General features: G+C 44.2%; 1 protein-coding gene across 1 annotated transcript in view; it reads right to left on the reverse strand.

Annotated features, from left to right (window-relative positions):
* The window catches only part of LOC148537855 (cilia- and flagella-associated protein 337-like), an 87,076-nt gene that overhangs the window by 36,399 nt on the left and 28,885 nt on the right, over nt 1-21,792 (reverse strand). Inside the window, exons 6-15 of the mRNA XM_088460169.1 lie at nt 20,236-20,466; nt 18,671-18,750; nt 17,081-17,173; nt 16,417-16,462; nt 15,334-15,380; nt 14,333-14,453; nt 10,415-10,484; nt 8,690-8,933; nt 2,546-2,651; nt 701-852 (exon numbers count right to left, since the gene is read on the reverse strand). Of these exons, the coding sequence (XP_088316295.1) occupies nt 701-852; nt 2,546-2,651; nt 8,690-8,933; nt 10,415-10,484; nt 14,333-14,453; nt 15,334-15,380; nt 16,417-16,462; nt 17,081-17,173; nt 18,671-18,750; nt 20,236-20,466 (1,190 nt within the window). The remainder of the gene's footprint in view (nt 1-700; nt 853-2,545; nt 2,652-8,689; nt 8,934-10,414; nt 10,485-14,332; nt 14,454-15,333; nt 15,381-16,416; nt 16,463-17,080; nt 17,174-18,670; nt 18,751-20,235; nt 20,467-21,792) is intronic.

The raw sequence follows: 21,792 nt of genomic DNA on the forward strand, positions 1-21,792 counted from the left end.
AGGTAAGGCTGTCCCACTATAAGGAGACTGACAGGATGGTCAGGCGAGATAAAAGGCAATACAGGGCATTTTTATGGAGAGGGAGCATGGTTGGGACAGCCTAGCAGTTAAGAGGTGATAGGCACACCACTGGTAGGGATGACACCATTATTAATCGGGTCTGTTTAAGGTAAAAACCAAAAGCACCTTGCCTTGTCCATCCTCTGATCTACCCATATTGATTATAGAGGTTGTCAGGCCATTCAGAAATCAATGCCCACTCCATAGAACTCAGAGATGGTGCCCCCCAACCTCCTTTGCTTCCTAACTTTTAAGGTTTGAGGTTGGGGAGACATCTCCTGCACCCTTCAGTCTGGGAGAGTGGCACTGGGCAGTGACATCATATTCAAGTGCCACTCTCCAAGCCCATCACTGACATGGAGGGGCATCAGCTTCACAGGTTGAGACCTGGCGGTTGCTTCTCCTCGGTCAGGGGCCGGCGCTCAGTGAGGGGGGTGCTCATTCAGAGCTTTAGGTGCCACCCAACCATAATACTGTACTGTAGAGATTTAGGATTACTTTCCAACCAGAGTGAAGAAACGGTGACCATCTTCGCCAAGTTATGCCTTCCTCACCTGTGGCGGATGTCCACCCGGCCAAAAGGACCCTTTATATACATCCCATCAATAGATTTCGGGTAAAAAAAAGGGTTGTGCCTTACTTTGACTTGATCTGCAGAAGGTTGATGGAATCAGTGACCATACAAAGTGCTTTGAGGTAAGGGACATACTGGCAAGCGTGCAGTTCTCCTCTGATCCTGCTGATTTTTGACCAGGTGCTAAATAAACAGGTGTGAGTTTGTATGTCCCAAATCTGAAACAAATGAGAGATATAAAAATGCTATTTTGGTCACACAGTACCTATGGGAGACTGTACTTCTTCCAATAATGATTTCTTAAAAATATACCCATTTTATATGTAGCATTTATATTGTATAAATTATCATTTAAAACATATAGATACATAGGGGTCTATTCATCATTACATAATTATGACTTGTGAAAATTATGTTTTTTAAACTCGCTGAGAAAAAATTGTAATTTCAAAAACTTCCACTAGGGGGAACATGGGACCTATACTAAGCACCAGGGTAAAAAAAAAAAAAAAAAAAAAAAAGCTTTCTACAATGACTAAATCTACCACAGATCTTAATATTTATTTCTGATATTGAATTATTGTTAAATAAATGTAATATTAATATACGGCTTATGTAATGGTTCGTTTATCTTATACATGTATTCATATGGTCTGAGGACTCCGCAATTTCTTTCGCTCCATGGGGGCTACTCAAATGTTTTTTAAGGCACTCTAATTAATGGGAGCCCAATGTTGCATCTCTATTGTTTTGGGACACCCATTACTTATTGCGCTTATCACTCCCAATTAGACCTGGTTTAGCATTGTAAAATGGCTAAACCAGTCTAAAGTCTTGGTTAGTGTGCCCAATAGACTTTTCACACATTTCTGCTCGCCATTCCAGGAGGGGGCACATGAACAGAGCAACAATTAAATCGCCCCCCCATGTGTTTATTATGCCACATACAATGAAATAGTGTCAGCATAGTTACCCTTACCTACAGAGCCCATAACTCCACCCACATCTCATACCTCAACTTGTAATACTCTTCCTCAGAGCCGTAACTAGACTTTTTGGTGCCCTGAGCCAGAAAGAGCATTGGCGCCCCCTCTATTTGTTTGCACACACCTGCAAAAAGGGGTGTGGTCTCATGGGGGAAGGGCATGACAATTTTGATTTGCAATAGCAGGTAGCTCCATGTGTAAAGTGTCTGACTGCCAAGTGAGAGGTGATGGGTTTGAGTCCCCGGTATGACAATATTTTGAAATGTATGCATTAAATAAAGGAGAATGTGACTGAAGGTGCTTGAGGAGGTGACAAGATGAAAGGGGAGTCAGCCAGGGAGGAGATAGGGGTGGCCAGGAGATGCCGGGGATTACAGAATCGGAAGCTATAAGTGAGAAAGTTTATAAAAGTTTATAAACAAAATATTGACAGGCTGCGCCTGAACAGTTCCCCCTGCCCTTTGGTGCCCTGTGCCAGGGCACATGTCACAGCACCATAGTTACGGCCCTGCTCTGCCTAACACCACTCTCACATCTACCTCTGAATTGCACCTCACCACTCCCCATTTACCCCAGTTCCCTACCACACCAGAACAGGTAGCAACCTGCAAACCTATAAATGTTCCATGGAAACCCATCTCTGTGTTAGAGCTTCCCCTACTGTCACCTATATTACCCATACTGATGCCCCCTGGCAACAGTCCCAACCTCTGAGTCACAGTCTCTCTTCTTGTCTCAGCTGTCCTGCTACCACTACATTGTATGAAGGGCCCTCCCTGCCTTTTATTTTCACATTTGCATTTATTTTATTGACTGCATTTTTGCAACATCTTTATATGCTGCCCTCAATGCCCGTCTCGTTTTACTGTTGCCTACTTGCTGTACATTTTGGTGCCTCCAGCGGAAAGTACATAGATTATTTTACCTTTGCTGTATTGTCTGTGGCAACAGAAAATATTAGATCATCTTCGGAATATATCTCAAGGGAAAAAATAGGTGCTGTATGACCTCGGAGTATGCCGGTTGCTCGTCTAGAGACAAAGAGAACAATTGTCATTTAGATAAAGTATAGACTGTATTAATTACAGGCAAATACTAGTTTAATAATATTAAATTAAAAAAAATATATATAAATGACTTTCCGTGCCCAATTCATTGTATCCTGTGGGATTAATGGGTGTTACCATCCGGTTTACAATTCTAGTGCCGACACAGTAAAAGTGCTGTAAATAACCATCCTCCCATGTTTGCTTTCTGCGTACGACATTTGACTGTGGACAGCATAACTGACGACCATGTAACTACCTACCGTGTCCTCCAGGGTCTTAGATGGTGTTAACCACCCCCTACTCTGTACCAGGCAGGTTCCATGCACATGCCCTTTGTCTGTAACATTCCCATTCGCCTGAACAGGAAGTGGGTGGTGGGGAGCGGGGAAGGGAAGTGAGCGTACATTTCTTGTCTTATATGATCAGACTCCACCCCAAATTACATCTTTTGCCTTGAGTGCACTTATCAGTTATCAACTTGTCAAACACAATCTGCCTTCTTGCACTCTTTGGAGCTGGTGCAGAGTAAGTAAATAAGTGGGAATAAATTACTCAAGAGAAACAAAGTGCATGGAACAAAAGGATAATTCCACAGAAACGCAGAGATGTACACGTTTGGAAACGCGGACGCCTCTGCATTAGGAGCATCAGTATGCCGCTAGTTTATACAAATCACCACTGTCTACTTGCTCCTGTGTTATAGTACAGATGTACAGTTCAGTTTTGCTGAAAACTGATCATACCCGAACTTTGGTGTTCTGGGTCGAATTGAGGGCCTGATTCAGAGCCGGACGCTCTTTCAGAGCGCTCGCTCTGAATCAGTGCCCTCCCTGTCTTTTTTTTACAGCGGCCTCCTGGCCGCTCGCATAGCTGTGGGTGACCACCCACAGCTATAGCGAGCGGCCAAAAAGATGGTCGCGATGGTCAAGACCATCGCGACCATCGGGCTTGCGACGAGACCCTTGTGGTAGGGTCTCGTCTGCCGCAAGCCCTGGAGTGCTTTTGGCTCTATCAGAGCTAAAAGCACTCCCACTGACATCACCTGTGATGTCAGTGGGGCCAGCCCCAGACTGTAGGCGTTCCCATCGACATCGACAGCACGCCCCCTTTGGTGCGAGACCCATAGCGACGGCTTGCCCGTCGCTATGCGGGTCTCACGCATGCGCACGATGGAGCCGGCTCCCTCGTGCGCATGCGCACTTGGCCAACATCGACCCGCTGGCGAGCGCTCAGTGCTCGCGAGCAGGTCTGAATCAGGCCCAGAGTCCCAGCTCGGATCAGTTTTGGGGTTCCAAGTAGAACAGAATCCTGACTCAGGTCTGCTGTAAATTCGGAACTTGGAGTTAAAGAAAAATTAATCTCGGGTTTTGGATTGCATGTAAACAGGTCTAATGATTAATTGTAGCTATTTTTATCTATTGTAAGAAATCCAAAACCAAAACTAGGGGGTCTGCGCACATCTCTACTTTATAGCAGATGCAAAATATACGCATACAAACAGTGGTCAATACTGGCTTTAAGAAGTTTAAGTGCATGCTGAACATAGCTGGAACACCTATTATCATATGTCTATGGCAAATGCATTCTTCATACACACTAATAAAAAAACAAGAGATATTCTGAGTGCATTGCCGGCATTAATGTGACCTTTTGTTTAGTGTGGTTAAGTGTAACAATGCCGTCTATTATATCAGGCATTCCTGCAGCACTTACAGATGTGTCCTCATACTCCTAGCCTCAATACGCCATGCGGCATAATGCACTGGCCGCATGTGACTCGGCTTGTGCCCAAAAAAGCGTCTCAGTTGCAAACAGATGCATCAAAACACTTCACCAGACTGCACTAATTACTTTGTTATGCGACACTTATCTGAGCTTTAAGGATAACATACTAAAGTTCAGGTGAATTAGGACCTGATTCAGACCCGCTCGCAAGCGCATTGCGCTTGCAAGCAGGTCGATACTGGCCCAGTGCGCACGCGCGGTGCGCAAGCCCCGTAGCGAGTGAGAACTTCTAGCTCTGGGGCTCGCAACAAAACAGGGCGGCTGTTGATGTTGATCGACAGCTCGCCCCGTTTTTTAGGCGGGTAGGGTGGGTGGCTGCACAAGCGGAGGCGTTCCCGAAGGAACACCTGCCATTTGTGAGCGGGCCTACTGACATCACTCATGATGTCAGTAGTGGACTTCCTGCTCTATTAGGTGGGGAGTTTGACTGGGGCGGTACACCTGTCAAACCGTAACGCAGGTGTCCTAAGGCGAGCTCAGGGAGGACAGAAACCTCCCGTGGAGCAGAAGGGCAATGCCGATGGTCACGATAATCGCGACCATCTCCTGCCCGCTCACACTATCTATGGGTGGGCACCCACAGCTTAGAGAGCAGACAGAAAAAAAAATTAAATAAATACTCCCCGCCCTGATTCACAGCGTGCGGCTCTGAATCAGGTCCTTAATTAGTACCTCAGTCAGTTTGATTCTGGGTAAGTATCGCTAACCTAATTCTACCCCCTAACCCTCCCTTAGGGCTGCCTAACCCTAACCTCCCCCCCCAAGTACCTAACCCTAATCCCCCCTCTAAGTGTATAAACCTAACCCCCCCCCTTCCCCGCTGCCTAAACCTGTCCCCCGGGGGCTGCCTAACCCTAACCCCCCCTTCCCCTAGCCTAAACCTAACTCTCCCGGGGCGTGCCTAACCCTAAGTCCCCCCGGAAGCCCTAAACCTAACACCCCCACCCCCCACGCGCCCGGCTTACCTCAGTTCGGTATGCCGGGCGTCGGTCTTCCGGCGTATGGTTAATGACAGGCATCGAGTTTTCAGAGACTCCAGAGGTGGGGCTGCAGTACAGTCCAAAATTCAAATAGGGGAGTCACACCAACTGCCAGTGAGTCCCAGCCAGTGATGTTTGGCAGTGTGTGAAATGACAGTTGGTGTGACTCCCCTATTTGAATTTTGAACTGTACTGCAGCCCCACCTCTGGAGCCGCCACCAATCATACATTACCAGGGAAGTCCAGGACCAGAGCATTGTGTCCCTCCTGGAGAGGGTTATGTTGGGAGGCATGGTTGGTGGGGCCCCCTATGTGTGGGGGCCCGGGAAGGCCGCCCCTGTCGCCCTCCCTATAATCCGGCCCTGTCCTTATGCACAAAACTCCGGGAAATGGCTGCGGCAGTCATATTCCAGACAATTTTTGCAGCTCTGATACCGCCAACATGGGACTCCTGAGAAGTAAGTATTAAAAATATTAGTGCAGGGTGTGCGGTATGGGCCTCCTGGGCTCAGGGTCCTGTGTGCCCTGCACATTATAGATATACCTCTGTTCCCACTGGCAGGACAAGAGTGTGGAGAAGTGGTCCAGTGGAGAAGTTGCCCATAGCAACCAATCAGCTTTGAAGTAGCATTTATCAAGTACAGTCTATAAAATAGGTAGGAGCTGATTAGTTGCTATGGGCAACTTCTCCACTGGTCCACTTCTCTACACTTTTCACTGCTTGATAAATATACCCCACAGTTAGCAAACTTCACCCCTTCTCATATGCATATGTATAATGTGTGCATGGTGTATGGTGTACCGCAGGGCTGAATTAAGGGCAGGCACGCCCACCAAAGGGGCCGTGCTGTCAATCAACATCGACAGCACGCCCCCTTTGGTGCGAGACCCGGAGCGATGTGAGCCCGTCACTCGCCGGGTCTCGCGCATGCGCACGACGGAGCTCCCTCCGTCGTGCGCATGCGCAGTGGGGAACATCGACCCGCTTGCGAGCGTCCTGCCGCTCGCGAGCGGGTCTGAATGACCCCCATAGTTTCAATGTGCAAATATGCTGGCAATGAAATGGAGATGATCAATAAATGACAAAGTCTCTCCACAATAGTAATAAATGTTCCACTGAAAAATATATAAAAATAAAACCAGTGGAGGTGGGGGTTACACTGGATCTAGGTGGTGATACCACTGGATGAATGGATAGTACCTTAATCGGATCCAACACCGTGGACAATGGCTGGACACGTGACTCCAAAATAGGAGAAATGGGCCGTGGTGTAGAGTGGTAGACTCTTGCGGCTCACCGAGTGAGGTAGCCCGCTGTAAGAGCTTCTCCGCGTTGATGCTCTCAGCCTGTGCACGCTCAGATTATTAGAGAACTTAGAACTAAAGATTTTATATAATCTGTTTTTTAAATTATATATTGTATTATTTATAAATTAATCTTAATTAATAATAATTATTGATATATGTATATATTTTTTGCATGTATATTGTTTTCTATTTTTTATTATAAAAAAGAATGTTACTCAGTATGATTACTATTTTTATTATTATTATTTTTTTCTATTTTCAATGTAATGTATTAAACGAATTAAGTGAGACCATGGTATGAACAAAGTGCTAATTACTTATTAATGAAAGGTGTGTGATTAGGCAACCTATTTAACCTTTCATGGGACTGCAAATCATTCCAGCCCTCCTTCTGAAGAAACTGGGAGTGTTGTCTCGGAGAAACACGTTAAGACTATTGGGCTATATGCTGCTGCTTTACACACGGAGACATACAGCTGATCATTCTCCTCTGAGTCTTCCCACCGCTGAGACATTACACCCGCAAGTATTTGCAAACCACCCTTCTTGGTTCTACACACCATGTCTGTTGCTGTACAGACCACTCTGCAGCCGTGTCATCACCCTCCTCACGGACCCGGTGGTCAGGGTGCACGGGCTCACAGCATACAGCGGGGACCTTAAGAGGACAGCTTGTTGGAGTTTGGCGGACTTTCCACACAGACGCAACCCACAGCCGTGCCATCACCCTCCTCACGGACATGGCGGTCAGGGTGGACGGACTCAAAGCTCACAGCCGCAACCCACAGCCGCATCATCCCACCCGGCGGTCAGCATGCACAGGCTGAGAGCATCAACGCGGAGAAGCTCTCGCAGCGGGCTACCTCACTCGGTGAGCCGCAGGAGTCTACCACTCTACACCACGGCCCGTTTCTCCTATTGGGAAGTCACAGATCCAGCCATTGTCCACAGTGTTGGATCCGATTAAGGTACTATCCATTCATTCAGTGGCATCACCACCTAGATCCAGTGTAACCCCCACCTCCACTGGTTTTATTTTTAGTTTTATATATTTTTCATTGGAACATTTATTACTATTGTGGAGAGACTTTGTCATTTATTGATCAGCTCCATTTCATTGCCAGCATATTTGCACATTGAAACTATGTTTATTATCTATTTCTATTGCTTGTAACATTTGTACATTAAATTGTTTTTATATTGTCTACTAGCGCTACCTTGTTTCCTTCTTTTTGTATCTCTATTGGTGGATTGCAGCTTCCACCCAGTGTAGCTGCTCAGTAGACAATTTAGTTCTATCATTGACTCAGTTGCGCACCTATTTTTTCTTCCAATAATGTTAATATGTATGTGTGTATCTGTGTGTGTGTGAGCATAATATATATATACACACACACACACACACACACACAACTTTTATTGATAGGGCCCCCCACACGTTTGTTCCCCAGGGGCCCCCACAGACTTAAATCCAGCCCTGCATAAGGAGTATAGGGAAATTGCCTCAAAAATGGCTGCCACGTCATTTTCCCGGTGACCTGCGCATGCGCAGTAGACTCTGGGCACAGTGCGCTGCCCGGCCGCCGGAGAGAGAGGAGGGGGCCCCGGACGGAGAATGCACACGGGTCCCCTCCTCTCTTAATACACCCCTGAGTGGGAGTAACTAGGTATTTGAAGGCCCCAGAGCAAAAGTTTATAAGGGCCCCTATGTACTACCCAATGGTGAAAAATGTATATAACACTGTAACTTTGACAAGGAAGCTGGCCCCCCTCTGCTCTGGGCCCCATAGCAGCTGCACCCCTTGCACCTATGGAAGTTACGCCCATGCCTGCCACTGCTTACCCAATTACTTTGGTAAGTATTAAGTGAACTCTTTTGCAGACAATTATGTGGATATAATTGTATTACCAATATGTGCTGATAGATTATAAATAAGGTAATCTTACCCAGGTAGATAAATATTCCACATCCAAACTAAGCGATCCATTCCACCCGTCACAACAAGACTGTTCCTCTTGCAGAAGGCAAAGGTTTTCACCCCTTTATGCACCTGGAATACAGTGTGGTCTCCGCTTGCTCTCTTTTGCGGTGGCCCATTTGTAACCTTTCCTCGTCGTCCTTTCAAATCCTTGGTGTGGTTTTTCATGTTCCTCATATGCTGCTCTACATTTGTTTTTCCAGCAGTGCAACCTTAATAACAACAGATGGAAAATCACTCACTTACACGTGTTTCTGCATGGAAATATAACATTACCATAAATAATTGGGACACCAAGACAGTGATTTTAATAAATGTAGGTTGAAAAAAAAAATCTCATTTACTGGAGGGGGAACAGAAGCCAAAGACAGGAAGATAATTGATAAATGTCCTAAAGAGCTTTCACTTTGTTTAAACTAGTTTCTAGAAGAAATACAGAGATAAGGGGCCTGATTCGGAGTTAAACGCCATTCAGAATGAGGACGGAATGGGAACGCTGGCCGGGAACGCCCTCGCTCATCCAGGCTGTGATTGGGAGGCACTGCGAGCCAACTCGCAGATGGAGGGCTGCACATGCCCAGTACACATGTGCACTAACCATCAGGTTATCGCATTTCTCTGAATCCTTGTGACTGGATGGGCATTACTGGGTGCCAACAGGACAGTAACAGGGCATTCGCACGTAGAATAAATGTTCTATGGGTGTGTACACAGAGATGTGTCCTGTTCCGAGCTGTGTGTATGCAGAGATTCGTCCATATTATTCAGATAGATATCCTGCACCAAAGACGTGGATGGCGCATATGCGGACGATAGTGATGACGACTGTTCACGCAAGCGCAGGGATGGGGGCGGTGCTGTCACATAGGTACGTCTGACTCAGAATACTGTCAGAACATCGCAAAGAACTTCAAATTGTTTCACGCAGTTAGAGCTGCAAATGGCCCCCCTCGCGGCTAATTGAATTAACCCCAAAGTGTAGTGTAAATGTCACTGTGAAATAATCAGTTCCTGGTGATTTAGTTAGGAATGGTCCTATCTTCTGTCTCTGTAATGTGAGAGTCTGTTCCACTAATGTTGGGGTTCATGGATCTACAAGCTGGAACCTACACCACCCATTGATTTTATGCTGGACACCACAACCGCCATCATTAGTATCTGCACTGCACCAGTCTCATGCTAGGTGTAAGATCTGTCAGAAACAGGCTTCTCTTCCCTGTATGCACGTCTCAGCATCACATGGAGCTTTTAATACACGCCCACGACGTGGCAGCAAGACAGGGCAATTCCGTGCGCTCGCATTGCCGTCGCCCAGTTCCCGCACCGAAATACCATATTGTAAATTTTGCATTCAACTGAATATAGTATATAAATAGTGCCGCACAGACAACAGCGTCGCCTAATTCTGCTCTTTGGCGCAATCAGAGTATGACTGGAATGGAGAAGTCTGAATGGGAAGCAGAACTGATGGAGGGATAATGAACAGAACACAAATGATCGGCGTAATCCCATGCACAGCAGTTAAGGCCACATTGTACCGGGGATATGTGCGACGTTCTGCAGCCAATGGTGGAGTGAGGTAAATATTTCACAGAACAGTTTTTACAACTTCACTTATCTCTAGCAAATAACCTGGCTTGTAATTTCCATCATTTACAGCAATGACAGTAGTACTAAAATATATCAAATATACCTATTACTAAAGCCGTAGATTCATCCGTGGAAGTCGAAATGACAGCTTTAATAGAATCGTAGTATTTCATCTGAAATAACAGAAATGAAAGGAACAGAAATATATTTAACAACCCATTTTGCACAATAGCGGTTACAAAAATGAAACATGAAAACACTTATTTTAAAATTCCATTTAAGACTCATTTATTCATATAATGTGAGCGATAAATGGGTATTTTACTTACTGAAAAAATACAATTGTACCATAACAACTACTCAGCAATGCCTGACAGATTGTGAACAGTGGGGTAGAACAATTAGATGAAAAGATGCTTTAGCATAAATTGCTGCTAAAATGGCAGATTATGTACCCAAGGCAGGGAGCTGAGCAACGTGGGACAGATCCTCAAAGCAGTATGGCAGTGCACTCTAGCAACTTCTCAATGATATTCTGTGAAAAGGCAAGGCCATGGAGTCACACAGGTACTGTATGCTCTTAGCAGGTGTTTCCTGTCTCTTCCCACACACACACTTAATATTAAGGGATAATGTTTTTTCTTTTGTTGTCATTTTTACAATTGTCCTAATATGAAGATTCTGAAAAATGAGAGTAAATTGTGTGAGCCAAAGGAATAGGAATAGTGTGCTGATTTTAATTGACATGGTGGCAATTTTAGATGAGTGTTAGGGGTAAATTTACTAAAGTGAGAGTTTTTAGAAGTGTTTTAGAAGAGCTGTTGCCCATAGCAACCAATCAGATTCTACTTAACATTTAACTAGCACCTTCTAGAAGATAATAGCTAGAATCTGATTGGTTGCTATAGGCAACATCTCTTCTAAAACTCACTTCTAAAAACTCTCACTTTAGTAAATTTACCCCTTACAGGGGTATTCAATATGAAACGTTAACTTCACTGTTGAAGTTAACGTTTCATATTGGAGTTTTTACCTGCTTTAAAGTATCGGGCGCGCTCCCGCTTATCCCCGTATTCAATATAAAATTAACGAAAACGGGAAACTCCGAAGTTGGATTTGCGTAAAGTTACAAATTTTTCCTTAAAAAAATTGTAAGACCCCCTAAAGTTGTAAAAACATGGGGGATCACTATGGGTACCCCCGTTTTAGCCTTTAATTGAAAGTCGGGGATTTAAATAGCCGCAGCAGGTGTTTTTTTCCAGACATTGAAGAAGTGTTGCAGAAGAGCACTTAGGTTATTTTTTTCATTTTTTTAAGTGGTCCCATCAAATTTGGGGTACATGAAAATGGGTACTAGCATATTTTTAAGTCCCTAAAGTAAATTTTTTAAAAATCTGCATTTGTGCACCTGCCACTATAATACTATTCATCAAAACACCTGCCGCACACTTGCAGAATAGCCCTGAACCTATTTCCCTATTGTTAAACAATTTTTTCCCACTTTTTTTTTTCACCCCAATTTTGAAATTAATTTTTTGGGGTGTCCCAATTTTTTTCTGACACAGTTCTTTTTTTAAATGACATTCCCAGGGGTGCAGGCTATTTTTTTAAAGCCTGCACCCCTAAACCCCAATTCTGCACTTTTTTTCGACACCTATTCAATGGTGAAAAGTTATCCCCGTTTTTTATCAAAGACTTTTAAAAACTGCGATAACTCTTTGAAATTCAATACGGTATAAAAGTAAAACCTGCGATAATGACGTCATACCTCCGATATTAACGCAACAACGACGTTTTCGCTCCCATATTGAATACCCCTGTTAGTGTGAGATGCACCCTGTGCACTTGTCTGACTGTCTGTAGTTCTACCTTCTATATTTGTCAGAAAGTTAATTATACACTGGGGGACATTATGGCAGATTCAGGGCCCTCCAGCCAAAGTGTTTTCAATGTCTACATGTATGATGACATTTTCCAGTGTGAGTATGATGTATTGCAGTGTTTGTACGTGAATGTAATGCCACAGAGGAGTCATTATAATTATGTGTATGGTCCAGTGCATCCTATATGTTTGCAAAGTATAGTACATTATTATTCACTGGGTATTATCAGGGGTTAAAGTGGGCAAGAACGGGGTGGAACTGAGTTCTGTCACTTCTAATGGTAGGTGGAACTAGTTCCACCTCCACCAAGTCCCTGCACAGAGGTCCCACAGACACAGAGACACTCACTATCTGCCTAGGGAGTCTCAATTTTTTCAGATGTGCCTCATTTCAGAAAAACCAGCATATAGTGTGACACAGTCGGCATAGGGGTCCCTCTCCTGTGTAGGTGGACTCCCTCTTTACACGCACAGCAGCCGGAGAAACAGGACACAATTCTGGGGTTCTCGTGCAAACTGGTCGGTTCCAGTCTTTATTGTACAGGACATATAAATAAAACAAAACAAACAAAATCCTAGCCCGTCTGGGCTCTAACTAGACAGTAGGTTCCCTCACTATCAGAAGACTAAATAAGTTCACGTCCACAGTACTTACAGGTTGTATCAAACAGTGTCTCAGAGCAAGCTAGCCTGTGGGCCTGCTCTCCCAGGTGTGAGACACTCAGCCACAACTAAACCCAGCTTATATCAGCCATTTCCAGGTGCAAGTCCTAATGAGCCTGCTACCAGGCTGAAAGGCCCAACACCCGGAGTGGCCTGTGGATGGAGCCCTCCCTCTCCTCACATCCACACCCCCAGGACCCATTCCGGCTTTGGTCCCCCAGGACCAAAGCCGACAATTCTAGTTTGTTTTTTACAAACAGACTTCTCCTGGGGGTTTTAAAACACATAGGACAGGAATCTAGGACACACATAGTAGCCATACCAAACTTCTCCAGTACTTCTATCACAATAGGTAAGGAGAGAATCAAGCAAAGGCAATACATAGGGGTTGCAAAAAAACATTGGGCATCCAAGTGACATAGACTAGTTTGTGGGGACATCATAAAAAAAACTCAAGAGGCATGGCAGAAAAATAACACTGATGATATAGAACTTTTTTTTTATTTTTAAGTGATCTAACATTGTAGTCACGGCTGATGGCAGGAGTGCTAAAAAAAAAGCATCTAAAATGGATTTCACACAGTCATAGCCCTAAAGACTTTTACCATTTCCTATACACAATAGTGTGTGTGTAAAGAACAGTTTTCACACTTCTTTTGGCCTGTCAGACTAGCGTGGCGCGGAGGGGGGTGGGGGAGATGAGTTCCGCCACCTCTCCAGGACCACTTTAAGCCCTGGGTATTATATTTACCTATACCTTTGCATGATGCTTCCATTCATTAATAAATGCAGATACACAGATAACTGTGCCCTCTAGGTGCATAACACCCTATCCCCATACTTTATAGTGACCATTATTAGACAGTGCTCAAAGCAACTGATCACTGAATGCTGATTAGCTACAGCCAGTGTCCCCGCCCTTCCCTAGGACTTGTCACTCCTTCTCTGTAGCTTTACTGCAATGTCTGTATTTATGCTTTGTACTCCTGTGATGCTTATTGTAGTGCTTTGTATTTTTACTGTTTACTTGTTTTTGTTACCTGTAGCCAACTCTGGTCCTCGAGAGCTACCAACAGTGCATGTTTTCCAGGTCTCCTCACAGAATCACAAGTGAAATACTTATCTCTGCCTGTGGCACTTTTCAAATGTATTAGTGAGTAATGAATACACTTTTGCACCAGCTAGGTGGTCTGGAAATGGAGAACTATTAGTAGCTCTCGAGGATCGAGGTTGGCTACCCCTGTCTTATACGGTGCTGTGTAACCTTGTGGCGCCTAACAGATAACAATAATAATATAAATAATATGTGACCCAGATCCTTATTTTCTGTCACAATGTATGCTGTCTTTAGAATTATATACATGGAAAACTGCCTTTAGTTATCAGGAGGTAGGTGTATCACAAGTGTAAGTATAACTTATTTCTGAGAGATCTATTCCTCATTCTGTGTGTTATATAGTGACAGTGTGCATTTACCTGTGTTACATAAGCTCCATGCACTTTCCAGCGAATGAAAGACACATTCGGAGAGAGAACAGCGTTGTCTATGCCAATGGTTGGCATTATACCATCTGGTCTGGGCATCTTCTTCCACATTCTAAAAATGAAAAGTTGATATTGTCACAGTAAAGAATAATACAAATATTAGGTTATCTATCATTAATACATGACATCGCCCCTTTCAAGCTGAGCTTGGACACATCTCCTACACATAGTGGCAGTGGCCATTTTGCTGGCTGTAATCTTCAAGAGAAAGCAACCTAAACCAGCGACATCACTGAGGCACGAGGCACACACATGTTAGAGGCCTATAGGAATTCAAATGATAAAGGTCCCAAGGAGGCTGATGAGTTGGCATAGCCAATATCCACAAAAAGTAAGTCTATCAATCTACTAGGAAGTAGTAAATCTTCCCACTCCCACAGGTGAATAATGAGTGGACAGGCGACATTATCATGTGTATTGCTCAGCCCACAACACCACTGCCTCCACGGTGTCCCAATTCTCAGCTAATACAAGGCTTAAGCCAAGATTCAGGGACATTTGTATAAAGCATTTTACCTAACACCTTTGCAACATTTACTGTAGAAGGACATAGCTTCTGTGCTCTAAGTTGGTTCATTCTCAGGCAAGTGCCTACAGCACAGTGAATAGGGAGAGACAGACTATAACAATGGTTATCAGTATGTGGGACCTGGCACTTGTACCCCTCGTCCCCACATATTTGTCTCTTATACTGTGATGCAGAACAATAGATAGATAGTAGAAAGTGCCCTCTGTAGAGCGGAGAGTATGGGGCAGGCTAAGCTAGTGAACAGATAAACCTCTCTGCTTTCTATACACACACTGACATCTTCAACTACAATGATTCCAAAATGATAAAATAAAAATATACAAATTATTTTTGTAATACTGCTTAAAGATTTAATAATAATGTACCTTTAATATTGATGTAATAATTTGCAGTGGTTTTTTACCTTAATGTTTCTCCTATTGACGTGAAAAGAAGAATATTCACACATCCCTGTAATAAGAGCACAAACAGACTTGGGTGATAATGACAATGCTGATCTGCAATCCCTGTAGTTATTCTGCAGTTTCATGTCACAGATTCCAGTAGTGTAAATATAGACGTTCTGTAGGAACATCTTATGTTATGTTTTTCTTTATTCCCTGTTTTCTTAATGTGATGTGTAGATAAAAGGAGAACTCCACTGTTATATGTATAATATTCCATGTGACCTGACCAACAACTCCTCATACACAAGCCCCAACCATCACCTTTGCTTTTAAAGCTAAAAGACCTCTAACAGGTGTTAAAAAGGGTCTCGAGTGAAAAAGGGTCTCGAGTGGAATAGCCCTGGGCAATATAGCCCGAAGTCATCACCCTTTTTCACACTCTTTAAATTAACGGGTCTAAATTAATTCCCCTCTAAGGGGGAAAGTTATCCAACTTTCTAAAGAGAACAAGTGGAGATGCTGCCAATCAGATTCTAGCTATCATTTTATAGAAAGTACTAGATAAATGATAGCTACAAGCTGATTGGCTGCTATGGGCAACACCTCCACTTCCTCTTTAGATGGTTTGATAAATCTTCATCTAGGCCATTTCCGAGCTCTGTACCCCAACAGCCCCTCTCCCACAATTTAGTGCCCATATTACAGGAACGTAGATATAATATTTTCGAAATAATCTCTGATCAGGGCTAGGTCCCATGATATTGAATGGTGAAATAAAAAAAGGTTGTGTATATACACATTGTGCACCCCAAGGCCACCTGCCTGCACCCCTAGGCACAGACCTGCTTTGCTTAATCTTAGCCGTTGTTCTGCCTCTGATCATGCTGTAATATTTTATTTTCCTATGTACAACAGGCGTCTTATCATCACGTACAATGACCTGGGCAATAACTTGCTCTCGGCTGCAAAGCGAATGTAAAATGTCAAACCCTTTAGGACCTGTCAGACAGGTGTCTTTTCCTTTTAACAACATGGAATTCCTGCAACATATCCAGTGACAACAATGAAGGACAGAAAGCCCTGGCTTAGCATCAGCTTACCTTGTCGTCTCCGTATAATATCAGACATTCATCATTGTCTGTTACACTAAAAAGAGAAATAAATAAATTACAATTTGGAGGCTGCTTTAAGAATCATAAATAAGCAAAATAGAAAAGTGGGGTGCGCAGCTGCAATAAGATATCATATATACATCACAGGTATATATAGTGGTGCTAGAAAGTTTGTGAACCCTCTAAAATTATCTGAATGGCTGAAGATCTGAACATAATAAGGCAAACACCCTGGCAGTTGTCAATTTATCGTGGGGAGGTCACCCTGACACCTTTCTTCTGCCCACTATCGCGGTATCGGCTCTAGCAGCGCAGCAGAGCACTGGTGTGCGGCGCATGAAGGCATGGAGAGAGCAGCAGCCTCACGGGACCCTCACCAGCCCAGCACACAGCAGGAGCTGATCTGCACATGCTCAGTACGGCTCCTTCACATGTGCAGATCCGGCCAAAAAAATCGCAACCTGCTAAAATATTGCTCCAGCGTCCACTATGACTCAGCCCCTATGTGCAGAAATAATTACTTAATAGACCTTTTGCATTGCTTAAATTATCACTTCTGCTGTAACAGCAGTGCTCTTATTTGTGCATGTAAGTTATGAAGGGCCTTTATTCCCTTTATAAATTACCTGTCATTTTTATAGTCATACATTACCAGTAATCTAATTTTAAAGGCGTAGATTCCAGTCCAATAATCCGGCAGTACGGTTCCAGGTTAGACAGCTCATACAGCTGGATCTCCCGATCCCTACAAAAGATACAATGTTTTTATTTATTCTGCATTTAGTATGATGAAAAAGATCATTAGCATTTACTAGAGAAAGAAACCTGGGGACCAAATGGGGAATAAGTATTTACAAATGATGCAAAATAAAAAAATATATATTTATAGCACCCAGTTACATACTGTAATTTTTCTACTGCCGTTTATAAAATGAAAGCGATCACCGGATCGGTTGCTATGTGCAGCACCAACACTTTGTATTAGTTTTACTGAATGTCTCCCAACATTCCAACAAGAATTAATACTTTAACCAGAATTACATTTTTTATTACTTCTACTGGTGGCATACTAGTTCATACTGGCTTATACAGATCATCTCTGCAGTGCGATGCATGCTGCAATCTGACGTAACTTTGTTCAAGGCAGTGCCATCTGTGCCCCATACATGGCAATGATATGAAATGTGTGGCAGCAGTAACATGATTGCCCTATGCTATGCGCCATCTCCTCCCACTATCATTGGAGAGTTTTACAGCAGCAAGCTGCAACCACATTCCATCTGTAGAATATAAATACATGTGTACTACCATGAACTACACATAAGTAACACATGGGGTAAGATCACAAAACAAAGGACAGACTATAACACGTCTACAGCTGAAAGTGTCAGGTTCTGTATGACCTTTCCACCAATCTAGGTTTCACCTGTTAGTATATATACACATCATTACATATAGGTTTGCAACTGCTCTGTACTACCTGGGTCTCCCTGGTTTCACTGAGTATTAATCTTGTTCTGTATAGGACACAATTTGTCCTTTCTACTGGTTCAAGTAAAAAAAATCCCCTTCGGTAACCCCTGCCCCCCCTTATTTAATTTTTATTACGTTACTGTAGTATTTATATTACATTATACTGTAATAAGTATTGATGGTTTTATGTTGTATAATGTGCGGATGAGTTATGTTATATATAAGGTGGCAGTACAAGGTAATGTGCTGTTTGTAAGCAATTCTAAGTGGAAATGAAGAAGGTAAATGTAACCTCTCCCCACCCACATACATATGTGCATTCTTTACATACTCTCACAACCTGGGTGGATACATCTCCTGCTATGGGGTACTGGAGGCAGTGTCAGTGTATAAATACTGTACCACTAGGTCCTAAATGTAAGCAATAAGCCATTGCATGCTTCAGTGCTCACCTGTTACCCAGTCATTTACATGTGATAATTAAAGTACTTCTTCCCAGTCCCGCAATACAGCAATGGCAGGGTGTCACTACCTATAGGTTTAATATATAGATTTTCTTCTGTAACGCTCAGTATTTTTGGTTAAATTAATGAACTTTGAGCAATAGGAATCTATTTAATAATTGGTATAATGACTTGAAGATTGCATGTACTGTACTATATTAAGATCAAAGTAGCGCAATCATTTATATAACAGTCATTGTGGAAGCTGTGTATCAATTCTCAGATATAACAGTATCTTACTATGAATAAAAGGTATTTGTACATACCCGGTGGCCAGGACCAACTTATTATACTGCGTCATGATAGTGAAATCCGTCACCCATTGTGTTCTTTTCACACTCTTCTCCTGAAACATAAACAGCTGTTACCATGACAAAATCACATAACAATAGGATTTATAAATAACTATTTCATTTCCCCGCTTCCCCTAAAGCCGTGTACACACTAGACGATATGCTCCATGAGCGATATTGTCTAGTGTTTCCCCTGAACTGCCAGGCTCAATGTTGTTAATGACATTGAGTATACACACTGAACGATATCGTTAATGATATCGTTCAGTGCCGGCACCCTCCCTCATCCCTGAACATGCACAACCTGACGATATCGTCACAATGGCCTGCATGTTCAGGCGATGAAAGATATTGTTGGTTGTTTACCGCATACACACTGGACGATATTGGACACGAACGTTAGCGATATCGTTATCGTTCATATAGTCAAACTTATCGTCTAGTGTATACGCGGCATAAGGCTTCCTGGGGGGCAGCATGGGAAACGTTTATCTCCCCCTACACACTATAGTCTACACAATCCAATAAACCAATCCTATGTACACCCTTTGTACCCCCAGATCTAGAGCCTTAGGTCCCATTTTATTTGGCTCATTTCTTCAGTGAGTGTTTATCTTCTGGCCTTCACCATGTTCCCAGGTCCCTCTCTCTCCTTCATCCTGGTAGATAAATGTACATCTGTAAAGATTGTAACGTCAGATGTACTGTACTTCCAACTTGCCGATTCGCATCATTGTAGAGCGTGAAGGGGGGAGGGTTACGATGTCACTATTTACAATGAATTACATCAGCAAGCCCCAAAAACCGAAAAACTTCACTGGGAACTCATTGTTGTTCTTGTACCCATTCCCCTGCACACCGTTCCCCTTTTTTCTGTATTCTTCCCATACTTGCTTTCTCTCCCGGAACTCCTGTGCTCAACCATGGATATCTCTAAAACCTGAACTGTTGGGGAACCTCGAGGACCGCATTTGGGAACGTCTGGCCTAGGTATTTTTAAGTTGATACAACAAATACAGAAACATTGTGCTTTGATCTAGTCAACATGTTTCAACAAATAAAGTGTCCTATAATGGAGGACACACAGCATTAGAGAAGATGGTGACCTGAGCCAGCGCCGTAGCTGGACGGCAGTGCGCCCTGTGCAGCACTGCCGCCCCCCTCGCTCACTCTCCGCCCCCCCTCCTCCTCCTCCCTCTCCTGCTCCTGCCCCCTGAGTGCTTACCTTTCCTTCTGAGGGGAGGAGGGAGGACGGGATCCTACGCCGACTTTCACTGTGCGGCGCGCTCCACTGCCGGAGGTCTCTTCCTGCAGACCTCCGGCGCAGAGAAGTGTGTGGCTTGTGCAGCTGGAGGATTCTGCCCTGTGCGGAGGCACTGGCCGCACCACCCTCCCTACGGCCCTGTGTACTGAGCCAAGTGCACGTTTATAAAGTGTGACCTGCTGAATAAACTGGATAAACAGCAGCACCAAATACTAATCTTAGCATCTGCTCATGTTATTACATATACATGATATAAGCAAAGCATAGGACTTACAAAGATTGCCTTGTCACGCTTCAGCTTCAGATCTGTAGACCAAAAATAGATGTGTCCATCTTCTCTGACCGTTATTAACATGTTGTCTTGCATGGGGAAAACCCGCACAATGTTGTCCCCATAAGGCATTTCCTGGATGGTCGCCGGCACATTGAAGCAGACTTTCTTGTGTCGGAGTTGAGTGTCTTCCAGCTCAGCATAGTTCAGTTGCATGAAAGTACAGAACTGCTCCTGAAATAAAGCACAGAACAAGGGTCAGGCGATGGCTTCCTTCTGTGAAGACACCTATGGAGGCTAATGCAGAGTTTTCTGTAACTGCTGCTGAATGGAAAATATTGAGTATGTTCCCCGTATGCAGATTTAAAATGTGCAGAGATAATTAGATTTGGGAGGGAGGTGTCCAAACTGACATCTAAATTATAGAGTAATAATAAAGCTGTGCAGTATTTGTGGCTTACATGTAAAAGCAGCCAGCATTTACCCCACATGTAAAATTTTTTATGTATTTACACCCCTTGCATTGCAATATGGTTTGTTCAAGTTCACAGTTGAGAGAGATATCCTGGCAGCTCGCATAGCTGTGGGTGACCACCCACAGCTATAGCGAGCGGCCATGATGATGGTCGCGATGGTCAAGACCATTGCGACCATCAGGCTTGCGACGAGACCCTTGTGGTAGGGTCTCGTTGCCGCAAGCCCCATAGAGATTTCGGCTCTAACAGCTGGAATCTCTCCACTGACATCACTTGTGATGTCAGTGGGACCGGCCCCAAACGGTAGGCGTTCCCATGGGAACACCTCCGTCTGGGCAGCCACCCCCCCCCCGGCCCGCCCACCAAAGGGGGCGTGCTGTCACTCAACATCGACAGCACGCCCCCTTTGGTGCGAGACCCGGAGCGACGGATTGCCCGTTGCTATCCGGGTCTCGCGCATGCGCACGACGGAGCCAGCTCCGTCGTGCGCATGCGCTCTCGGCCACCATCGACCCAGTTGCGAGCGCTCAGCGCTTGCGACCGGGTCTGAATCGGGCCCTCTATTCCCATGTCTGAATCAGGCCCTAAGTTGCATATGGCTCTGTATTGCAAGCTTAGTTTTTCATTTTAGTTATACAGTGGGATTACAGGTGCCATCAGGCCCAGAGTGTCCGAGCATGCTGACACTTATAGTTCCACAAGTGCCAGCATGCCGGGGCAGGCTCGCTGGCACCTGTAGTCCCACTGTAAAGAACAATAATATTTTTTATTTTACACCATTATCCCCACCGACACCAGATGTGTGGGGAAGAGCCCTGGGCTGGTTGTTCCTTGGGTGGGACCCCATTTTAATATTGGGTTCTCTACTTTCCGAGGAATTCCAGTCCTGGGATGACCAGTTTGGGGCTGGTTAATGTGATGGGAGGGGGACCCCAAAATGAGTGTCTCCCTGCCATGGCAATACCGGGATGCAGTCAGGAAGCCGACGGTCGAAATGCCAACCGTTGGCTTCCCGACTGTCAAATCCTGGCAGGGGTCTAATGATAGGCATCAAAATCCTGACGCCTATCATTATCCCTACGCT

This window comes from Taudactylus pleione, unplaced genomic scaffold (genome assembly GCF_031769625.1).
Source record: "Taudactylus pleione unplaced genomic scaffold, aTauple2 ptg000043l, whole genome shotgun sequence".
In the NCBI taxonomy this organism is placed as follows: Eukaryota; Metazoa; Chordata; class Amphibia; order Anura; family Myobatrachidae; genus Taudactylus; species Taudactylus pleione.